This window comes from Lithobates pipiens, unplaced genomic scaffold, assembly GCF_037356315.1.
Source record: "Lithobates pipiens isolate NorthernLeopardFrog02 unplaced genomic scaffold, aLitPip1_a1.2 Scaffold_16, whole genome shotgun sequence".
Lineage (NCBI taxonomy): Eukaryota > Metazoa > Chordata > Amphibia > Anura > Ranidae > Lithobates > Lithobates pipiens.
The window spans coordinates 203,524,800-203,536,432 of record NW_027507748.1 but is presented as its reverse complement, the minus strand read 5'-3'; the positions used below and the strand labels follow the sequence as shown (position 1 = coordinate 203,536,432).

At 43.4% G+C, this 11,633-nt stretch overlaps 1 protein-coding gene across 1 annotated transcript in view; it reads right to left on the bottom strand.

The window, feature by feature from the left end:
• Positions 1 to 2,928: 2,928 nt before the first annotated feature.
• Positions 2,929 to 11,633, bottom strand: part of LOC143982305 (amine oxidase [flavin-containing] A-like) — a 191,597-nt gene continuing 182,892 nt past the window's right edge. Inside the window, exon 15 of the mRNA XM_077480914.1 lies at positions 2,929 to 3,471. Within this exon, the coding sequence (XP_077337040.1) occupies positions 3,319 to 3,471 (153 nt within the window). The 3' untranslated portion in view covers positions 2,929 to 3,318. The remainder of the gene's footprint in view (positions 3,472 to 11,633) is intronic.

Genomic DNA, 11,633 nt, shown 5'->3' with positions numbered 1-11,633 from the left:
TTAAAATAAAACTGCACATAAATCAGGAAGAAAAATCAATGTATTAAAAAGACATATTACTTTTTATGTTCAGTAAACTGGAGAGTTAGTAATCCCCAACCTCAGTTATACAGCACAATTAAGATTTAATATAAAAACAAAACAAAACAGTTTCAAGACATTTTCCATATAACACATGGCAATAATGCTAAGTGAATTTAAACTACCTTAGAATATCAAGTGGAGTGATTAGCATCTAAACCAAGTGAAAGAAATATCTGAATTTTATGAAGAAATAAAAATCTACAGCTTCCCTTCTTAAACACATACTTACTGCTTTAACAGTTGCAGAAAGGTACAATGATTTTTTTTTATGGTTTGATCTGAATTACGGTTTCCAAGATTGTATTATATATAATATATATATATATATATATATATATATATATATATATATACCGTATATACTCGAGTATAGGCCGACCCGAATATAAGCTGAGGCCCCCAATTTACCCCCAAAAAAACTGGCAAACTTATTGACTCGTGTATAAGCCGAGGGTGAGACATGCCTGTCCATCCCTGTGTGTGTGTCCGTCCATCCCTGTGTGTCCGTCCATCCCTGTGTGTCCGTCCATCCCTGTGTGTCCGTCCATCCATCCCTGTGTGTGTGTGTGTGTCCATCCATCCATCCATCCCTGTGTGTGTGTGTCTCCATCCATCCATCCATCCATCCCTGTGTGTGTGTGTCTCCATCCATCCATCCATCCATCCCTGTGTGTGTGTGTCTCCATCCATCCATCCATCCCTGTGTGTGTGTGTATCCATCCATCCATCCATCCCTGTGTGTGTGTGTGTGTCTCCATCCATCCATCCATCCGTGTGTGTGTGTGTGTGTGTGTGTGTGTGTGTGTGTGTGTGTCCAGCCTACCTGTGTCCCGAGCCTTTGTCCCGAGCCTCCGTCCCGTGTCGTGCCTTGCCTTCGTCCCGTCCCGTCCCGTCCTATCCCGTGCCGTGCGTTGCCTTGCCTCCGTCCCGTGCCCTCTTCGTCGGCGGCCATTGTAAAATTCAAAAGCCGCGCCTCCTCCTTCGCCTGTGATAGGCGGAACACTGAATTTCCCAGCAGCCTGTGTTCCGCCTATCACGGACGTCGTATCATCCTCGTCCGTAGTACGAGGATGAGTGGATGCCCGTGATAGGCGGAACACAGGCTGCTGGGAAATTCAGTGTTCCGCCTATCACAGGCGAAGGCGGAGCCGGAGGCGCGGCTTTTGAATCAGAATGGCCGCTGTCTGTCTGCTCGACACGCTGATCGAGCGGGCAGACAGCGATGACTCGAGTATAAGCCGAGGGGGGCACTTTCAGCCTCAAAAAAGAGGCTGAAAATCTCGGCTTATACTCGAGTATATACGGTATATTAATTCATAGCTTGCATAAAAGGAATGAACTCAAATAGTAATGTTGAGCAATTAAATAGGTTTGCTAGTTTATCTGTAGAATAAACCTGGCCATAGACCGTTCCAATCTCGGCTGGTTCAGCAGCAAAAATAGCTATGTTTTTCACGTATTGAAGCTTGTTAAAACAGAACTTCACCCAAAAGGGGAAGTTTTGCTTATCTGCTTCCTCCTCCTTCCCCTTTTAAGTTTTGGCACTTTATATTTTTAGGGGGATGTGGGTACCTGGTTTTGACAGACACCCACTGCCCCTCTTCCCCTGCAGCCTTCTGGAAAACATTACAGGTTCCAGAAGGTTGCGGGACCATTCACAAAGCACAGCGTGGCTTGTGCATACACAGTGAGAAGCCAAACGTGAAGCCACCAGCAGTTACATCCAACTTCTCTAAGTTAACATGCCAGTACCGGGGACCTGAAGAGCCAGCTTGGGTGAGGATGGCGCTGGATCCATGGACAGGTAAGTGTCCTATTATTAAAGTATTAAGTATTTGTAGCTGTTGACTTAAATTTTTCGTTTTTTAGGGTGAAGAACCACTTTAATAGAGAAGGGGTCTGTACTTAGTGGAGGGGGGTCTGGCCTGAGGGAGGTCTATTCTTAGTGGGGAGGAGGGTCTGTACACTGAAAACATGGTGTCTGTGACATTGACACCATGTTTTACCGCATCGGGTGACACCAACCCTTGTGACGCCACTGCATAATACAAAGATACAGCGGGGAGGATTTCCGCATCCACACTGAATATGTGGATAGGGGAATCGGTTCTGTTTTTTTCATACATTCGGCTGGCTGAACAAAAGAAAACAACCATGCATGGCCAGCTTTATTCCTTGATCTGTTCCAACCTTGTTCAAGCTTCAGGGTGTTTCTGCTCATATTCTAGAATCCCCATTCTGTCTCCTGCTCCTACCTAATATACTTCAAATCTATAAGGCAGAGTAGAATTCATTAATGCCATGACAAGCGTGCAGCCTGTAATCCCAAAGAGATTTAGGAAGCAAATGGAAGAGATATCCTCTCTGGTATACATTATGAAGTAATAGTTTTGGCATTTCTATATTGCTTAAAAACAACATAGCATAATACACCATGTACACACAAGGGCTAGTTTGAGACGAAGGAAATGGACCAAGACAAGCAAGTAGGCCTTTGGAATGTGGGAGCAAACGCATGAGAGCACGCAGAAAGGGTACAAATTGCATGCTAAGGACATTAAAACGCTAAATCCACAGCTGCAAGGCAAGAGAGTGTTCACTTTTCCATCATATTGTCCACTCACTATATCTTGTGTGCATGAGCCCTAATGATGACAGATGCTCCTAAGCTCTGAAAATAAAGTAAGGGTTATTTTATGGAACTTGCAGTTATTTTAATTTTCTTAGAAACCTAAGTAAGGATCTGTTTAACAGTAGATAGGTTAACAATTTTAGAACTGCTTGACAATTTCCGTTAATATCTTCAGTAAGTTTCATATTATATTTTAAGGGTCACAAAGACGATTTATGGTTGATAAAACCGTTTACTGTATGTAGTTGGCCTGCTTTCTATTCTGAGCTACTTTATTGCTCAGGCACATAAACTCAGGCATACTATACAACCAATAACAGATGTTCTACTGCACTTTATGTTAAATTACATCTCATAACTATTGTTTTGTCTTTGGGAGGTACTATTTATGATCGATCACCTTTTACGTTTATTTTTAAATGATTTTCTTTTTTTTTTCTTTTTCTTATCAGTAAACTCAAGAATCGAATATGCATTAAAAATGGGGTTGTCCAGTTTATGAACATAGATTCAAAATCTGATTCTAAAAATGGATATATCCAAATACCAAAGTGGTTGGTTTTCATGAAGACTTGGTAGAATGAAAATAACAAGAATTAATATTAAACTCGAAAAACAAATCCTTTCTTGTGTGCGAAGAATCCAAGAGTGGCCACTGCTAAGAAAGTAGAGAAGCCAATGAACCTCACTAAACCTCGAGCAGATGGTAGATTTCTTTCCAAAAAAGATTTGTTGAATGGCAATGCAGGGACATCCTACGAAGAAAAGATCATTTGTTAGATGGTTTGTCATGCAAATGACTTTTGTAGTTCATACATTTCTTAACCGCTGTTTATGATAATTCATGAAAAAACACCTATCTTTTTTGTTACTGAACAAATTACAACAGAGAAAAGGGAATTGCATTCTTAAAGTAGATCTGACACCTGTAAACTCTAATAAACTGCTACATGCTAAAGTAATTGCATATGTTGTTGACAATCGATTATGGGTCTGTGAAGACAGGCTTTGGGCTCATGTCAATGGCATCAGCTGGACATTAGTGTGAGATACTTCTAAGAGTCAAAAATTATTTACAGGTGCATTTGGGCCGCAGCTGATTTTCTTTGACCTGCTTCAAGCATTCCTATAAACATGTATGGTATACAAAACCCGCTTGATGTGAACAAAACCTATTGACATGAGCCCTAAATCTAAACCTTCTTTTTAAATTATACCTGTTGATTCTGCCATGAGGGATTTTACCCAGACATCTCCTTTTATGGGGGCACAACTGTCTGCCAATTGTGCCCCTGGGTTGTCATGAGCCACATTGTTCACTATTGGTCTATTGTTGTCAGTACCAGGAGCCTGGCTTTAAAGTGAAACTTACTGTTTAGGCTCATTTTCTCATCACAAATCACCTACACTTGTAGATATATATTTACCTGACCCTTCTATTCTATTTGTAGTGTCTAGGAGAGGGAAAATATTACTCTCCTTTCAACTAGGTCCTGGGGAATACAGAGCAGCCTAAATCTTGGGAGAAGACATTCGTGCAATGGCATGAGTATTTTCTCGCAAGATTCTACCTGCTCTGCATTCCCCGGGATTGTTTCCAGAAGGAACATTACACCCATTGCTGTGTAAGACAGGGGTAAATTAAATCTAAAACAGATACATTATACATTTACAGTAGGTGACCTGCAAAGGGGGAGGGGGCCTGGAAAATCTGAACGGACCTTGTATTCTAATACAAAGTCCACTTTAAGCAATCATGTATAACTAATTCTGCAGTGGGTGCATGGAGACATAAAGTGGCTGTAAGAGACTAGAGATCAGCAGCTTTGAAATCTAAAAAAGGATGAAAAGAAGAACAAAACGGATTTCATGAAAAACTGATCATGATGCACATCTTTAGCAGCTATATGTTGCACAGTAGGATTACATCCCTGCTCGCCCACGGAGCCGATGCGAGTGCCTGGCGGTCGCGATCACCGCTGGGCTCTTGCGATTGCTCGGGGCACACGGAAAAACGGGATCTCTGTGTGTAAATTTGTCAGTTAAAACGTTGCAGTGCCGAATCCCAAAAGGTGCTCTGATCAGTAAGGGGGTAAAATCTTCAAGGGCTGAAGGGGTTAAACTGAACCTTACACCTAAAATGTCTAGGGGAAGTTATTATCTTCCTTCTAGCAAGATTTGGGTAATGTAGAATTCTCCAAATCTCATAGTGTCAAGACTGGGATCTGAACCCACAACCTCTGCTGAGTCTAGCAATAGCGCTGCTTGCAGAGCCACTGGACAGCATTTTGTCTGCACCCTTGGATAACCTTGTCTTGTACCTTGTTTCTGGTGAACCTTGAACTCCTTGCTCTTCCCATGAACTTCCTATTTAAGCACTTCCTGTTTGCCAGATTACGGTGCTCTATTCAGCCAATATCTTGCTCCTTTGAGCATCTGCAGCTGTCCTTATCTCAACTACCACTTGTTACCCACCTTTGGCTCGTTCCTCGACTGCGCTTCGGCTCATTCAAAAACCTGCAATCACGATTTGACGTACTTGGTGTTCCCCAAGACCCTAGGTAAGTATAATATCTTTTTCTCCCCTAAAGGTGTTTTTTTTTTTACCAATCCCAGGCCAGCCGCCGCAACTATACTGCAGCAGGTTGGTCGGCTGCGTGAAGCATTGTAGCTATACGTCGCACGTGCAGCCGCCTGGGTGGCGCATGCGCATGTCCCCTCTGTGGCCGCGATTATCGGATTTGATCCAGATAGATCAATCCCCAGGCCCAGGTCAATGGTATCTGGTCTGGAACTGGTGATCGCTCCCGGTGAATTAGATCCTTCCCCTGCATGTGTAATGTAAACACAGCAGGGGAAGTGATTTCATCTCTCCTCGTGGAAGTCTTTTTCTTCCAGAGAGAGGAGAGAAGACATGTCAGAGTAAGTGTATCAGCACTATACTGACAACAGTTCACATAGGTATACTTGGCACCCCGACGATCACCCCCCTAGTTAACCCCTTCACCCCCTGTCACTGTGTCACCCAGTGCAGTGTTCATAATTTTTTTTGATCACTGTACTGGTGTCATTGGTGACAAAAATCTGTGTTAGGATACTTAGTGAAGGCCTAGATAGGTCTGGGGACCCCCCAATAAAGTTTTAACCCCTTGATCACCCCATCGCCAATGATCACTGTATAAGTGTCACGGGTGATGCTGGTTAGTTTTTTCTTATTTTTTTATATAGTGTCAAGGCAACTGCTGTATATTAACTAAATAAAGGTTTAACCCCCTGATCACCCAGCGGATGATATTAGTTAGGTTTTAGTGTCAGATAGGGTCTGCGTCGCCCCAGGCATCAGTGCCAGTAACGCTAACACCAATGCACGTACCATACACCTCCCTTAGTAGTATAGCGCATGAACGGATCCATATCTGATCTGATCATATCTATACTAGCGTCCCCAGCAGAATAGGGTTCCCAAAAATGCAGTGTTAGCAGGATCAGCCCAGATACCTGCTAGCACCTGCGTTTAGCCCCTCTGCCCAGCTCAGCCCAGCCCACCCAAGTGCAGTATCAATCGCTCATTGTCACAAAAACACAAAATACATAACTGCAGCGCTTGCAGTGTCAGGCCTGATCCCTGCGAATGCTAACAGTTGTTTTTTGTAGCATTTGAAGCAGTCACTGACAGTCAGAAGCTCTTTTTCCTGTGAGTCTCACTACTGTACCAGTAAATTTAGAGACCAAAATGTAAAATCGAAGGTACAGTAGTGAAGAGGCCTACACGTTTCTGAGCATGATGGATGGTGAAGGGGGAGTCACTCATCTGTCAGATTCAGGCTCAGAATATGAACCGGTAGACAGCAGCAGCACCCTGACAGATAGCTCTGACGATGGAGTAGTGGTCCCTACCAGGGTCAGGCGTATCTGACCCCGTTCTTCTGCTGTCGTTGAGGTGCAAGAACTGCAGGGCTCTCGTATGGAGCAGAGAGCCAGTATTGGTGCCGCTCATCCTTCTGGCGAACTGGCAAGCACCAGTGGCCTAGTACATCCTGGTCGTACATCCAGCACCGCAGTAACACTTGGTGACGTGGCAAGTCCCATAAGTGCAGTTTAAGCTGGTGAGGTGACTAGCATGAGTAGTGTCCCGCTGCCACCAAGAAGAAGGCAAATACAGGCACTTTGCGCCCGTAGTGCCCTTCCTGCTGCATTTGGCAAACCTAACTGGGAGCCCACCACTTCAGCAGCACCCGTACTTCCCCCATTCAATGGCCAACCCAGAATTCAGGTGGAAACTGTTTATTTTACGCCACTTGATTTTTACTCGCTGTTTTTCACAGATCTCTATAGATCTATTGTGGATCAAAGCTATTTGTATGTTGGTCAATTCATCGCCGTTAATCCCCAGTTGACCCTTGCCAAAGATTGGAGACCTCTTACGGTCTTCGAATGTAAGACCTTCCTCAGTCTATCCCTCCTCATGGGCATAAATAAAAAGAGTGAGTTGTGGTCATATTGGTCCACTGACCCAATTCACCATATGTCTGTGTTCTCTGCCTCCATGACCAGGACACAATACGAGCAGATCAATGACAATGAACTCTGTCATCCTCAGTGATCCTGGATTTGATCGGGCCTACAAAATTTGGCTCCTCGTAAACCACTTCAACCAACAGTTTGCAGCCTTGTTTACTCCCCATCAAGTTGTCTGCGTTGATGAGTCCCTGATAAAGTTTTCTGGCCGCTTGTCATTCAAACGATATCTTCCCAGCAAGCGTGCCAGATACAGGGTCAAGATGTATAAGCTCTGTGACAGGGCAATAATATAGTTTTATGGTTTATGAGGGAAGAGATAGTCACGTAGAGCCAGAGAACTGCCCAGACTACATAGGGAGCGCTGGTAAGATTGTGTGGGACTTGGTGTCAACCTTATTTTCAAAGGTGTACCACTTGTACGTGGACAATTATTACACGAGCGTGCCACTTTTTAGTCACCTTTTTGATTATGGAATTGGTGCATGTGGCACCGTGTGACCTAATCGCCAGGGCTTCCCCCAACGGCTTGTAGAATCCCGACTTAGATGGAGGGAGAGAGCCTTAACAGTGAAGTGGAGAGATTCACGGAATGTTTTCAATCTGTCCACCCTTCATGCTGATACGACAGTCCAAATTTCTACGGCGACTGTTGTTGTGGAGAAACCCCTCTATCTCCACGAATACAACCTTAACCCCTTCAGCCCAGGCAGAATCTACCCCCTTCCTGACCAGAGCACTTTTTTCGATTTGGCACTGCGTCGCTGACTGACAATTGCACGGTCGTGCGATGTGGCTCCCAAACAAAATTGACATCCTTTTTTTTCCCCCCCACAAATAGAGCTTTCTTTTGGTGGTATTTGATCACCTCTGCGTTTTTTTTTTTTTGCGCAATTTTGAAAACAAACGTATTCTTTTTTACATTTTGCTATAAATATCCCCCAAAAATATATAAAAAATGTTTTTTCCCTCAGTTTAGGTCGATATGTATTCTTCTACATATTTTTGGTAAAAAAAAATAATCGCAAAAAGCGTATATTGATTGGTTTGCGCAAAAGTTATTATTTTTTTACTAGTAATGGCGGTGATCAGTGATTTGTATCGTGACTGCGACATTATGGTGGACACATCGGACGTTTTTGGGACCATTGTCATTTATACAGCAATCAGTGCTATGAAAATGCACTGATTCCTGTGTAAATGGCACTGGCAGTGAAGGGGTTAACCACTAGCGGGCAGTGTAAGGGTTAAGTGTGCCCTGGGGAGTGTTTCTAACTGTGGGGGTGTGTGGCTACATTGACATGTCGCTGATCTCTGCTCCCGATCACAGGGAGCAGAGATCAGTGACACTGTCACTAGGCAGAACGTTGAGATGCTTGTTTACATTAGCATTTCCCCGTTCTTCCTCTCCCTGCTGCAATCGCGGGTATCCCTGCGGCGATCGAGTCTGTGGGACCTGTGACCTGACTTATGCACGCACGCCCACTGGCCGCCTCTTAAAGGGCCACGTACAGGTACGTTCGTTTGCCTGTACGAGCCCTTCTGCCGATGTATATCGGCGTGAGGCGGTCGGCAAGCGGTTAATATGGGGGGGGTGGACCTCAATGACCAGTTGTTGGCGCTGTACCTAACTGCCCGTAAGGCCAGATGCTGGTATAAAAAAGTGTCTATATACTTATTCAATTGGCTCTGCTGAATGCTTTTGTGCTATACAAAGCTTCAGTATGGACTGGATCCTTCCTCAAATTCCAGGAAGAGAACGTTACAGCCCTTCTGTTTCCAGCTATGGCCCACCTTCCCAACGCAAATGCAGTGAGACGGCTGCATGAGAGGCATTTTCCGTATGTCCACCCCTACCCAAAGAACACCCCAAAGAAAATGTCATGTCTGCAAAAAACACAGGTTTAGGCATGACACACGCTTTTATTGTCCTTCCTGTCCTGACCAACCTAGTCTCTGCATCTATGAATCACAGTAGCGTTTCAAACGCTACCACACACTAGTGGAGTATTAGCATAGGGTACAGCACTACACTGTCCTAGGGCACACTAACACAGGGTCTCGAAAGATGTGATGGCCATCACCATTTGAGAGACCCTAATCTGCAACGTTCAGTTTACAGTTTTTAGAAAAGTGAGAAAAATAAATAAAAAAACACAAAAAATATATAAAATAGAAAAGCCAAAAATAGCTGTGGTTTTATTTTTTCTTCTCTCTCTTATGTTCGCTCTCTACTGTCCGCTCACTATCGTTCTATATCTATTGTTCTCTCTCATGGACTTACTGTTATACTGTAATGTTACTTTACTTTTTTTTGTTAACCATCATTTGCTTAGCAGGTACATCATTCAGCTGCAGCACAGGTTTTTTTTTATTCTGACAGCAACAGCGTTTACTTCCACGATACATAAATCCGTGGCTCCATCGCTGTCGCTGAGGTGATTTCACCACCACAGTTTAAAAAAAAGAGCATATATGCCAAAGCATGGGGGCAAGGGTGGAGGAGCGATTTGCTCCTAACATTAGGGGTGGATTGCCCCCATGCTTCGGCATATTTTTTTTTTAGGCCATTCAGCTGCGGCACTGATTTATTCATCTGGACAGCAACAGCGTTTGCTCCCACGATACATAAATCAGCGACTCCAGCGCTGTAGGAGGTGATTTTAACACCACAGTTAAAAAAAAAATCGTGCATGCATGCCCATCATTAGAAGTGGGTGGATGAAGGGAGGTATTCTAATGGTGGGCATACCCACGAATCAATCTTTTTTTCATTCAGTCCACAGGATGTATGAAAAAAAGAACTTTACAATGCATGTCCAACAAGGACCAGCGACCTACTGGTATGTTGCTGGATTTTGAGTGGTTATACCAGAATGATGCCTGCAGGTTTAGGTATCATCTTGGTATCAATCTTTTCAGCCAGCGGTCGGCTTTTATGTAAAAGCAATCCTAGTGGCTAATTAGCCTCTAGACTGCTTTTACAAGCAGTGGGAGTGAACATCCGTCCCTCCTATCTTCTTCCATGGTTTTCTCGGGCTCTCCTTTCCCAACAGGAAACCCGAGAATGCAGCCGGTGGTTCCACAGATCTTGGTGTGGTTAGATGCTTTGAGGGCAGAGGAGAGCTTTAGGGTCTAATAGACCCCAATTTTTTCAAAAAAGTGTACCTGTCACTAACTATTGCTATCATAGGGGATATTTACATTCCCTGAGATAACAAAAATAATTAAAAAAAATGTAATGTACAGTTTAAAAATAAAATAAAAAAGCAAAATAAATAATTAAAAAAATTAAGCAATCCTGTCCCCCCATGCTTACATGCAAAGGCGAAAGCAAGCGTCGGTCTGGTGTCATATGTAAACAGCAATTGCACCATGCATATGAAGTATCACCATGAAGGTCAGATCAAGGGCAGTAATTTTAGCAGTAGACCTCCTCTGTAAATCTAAATTAGTAACCTGTAAAGGCTTTTAAAAATGTGTGTAGTTTTTCGCCGCTACACTTCCTCACTACCTATCACAGTTTCGGCCTTGGGGTGTCTACTTTCCAAAATAGGGTAATTTTTTATTTTTTTTGCTATCTGGACATTTAAGGACCTCCATAACTGTAATAGGTAGTGGGGAGTAAAATCACCATTTTACGCCCTTAGAAAGCCTGAAGGCGGTGCTTGGTTTTCGGGGTCCTGTACATGGCTAGGCTCCCAAAAAGTCTCACATATGTGATATCCCCGTGCTCAGGAGAAGCAGCAGAATGTATTTTGGGGTGTAATTCCACATATGCCCATGGCATCTTTGAGAAATATATCATTTAATGACAACTTTGTCCAAAATAAAAATCGTAATTTTCCCAAAATTTGTGGGAAAATATAAAATATTCCATGGACTCAACATGCCTCTCAAATAGTTTTGGGTGTCTACTTTCCAAAATGGGGTCATTGGGGGGGTTGTGCTATCTGGGCATTTTATGGCCTTCATAACTGCGATAGGTAGTGAGGAGTGAAATCAACAATTTATGCCCTTAGAAATCCTGAAGCCGGTGATTGGTTTTCGGGGTCATGTACACGGTTAGGCTCCCAAAAAGTCTCACATGTGGTATCTCTGTACTCAGGAGAAGCAGCAGAATGTATTTTGGGGTGTGATTCTACATATAACTGTGGCATGTGTGAGAAATGTATCATTTAGTGACAACTTTGTGTAATTTTTTTGTCATTTTTCAAGCACTTGTGACAAAAAATAAACTATTCAATGGGCTAAACATGCCTCTCAGCAATTTCCTTGGGGTGTCTACGTTCCAAAATGGGGTCATTTGGGGGGGGGGGGGAGTTGTACTGCCCTGCCATTTTAGCACCTAAATAAACGAGATTAGCAGTCATATACTAAAAGCTGTGTAAATTCCAGA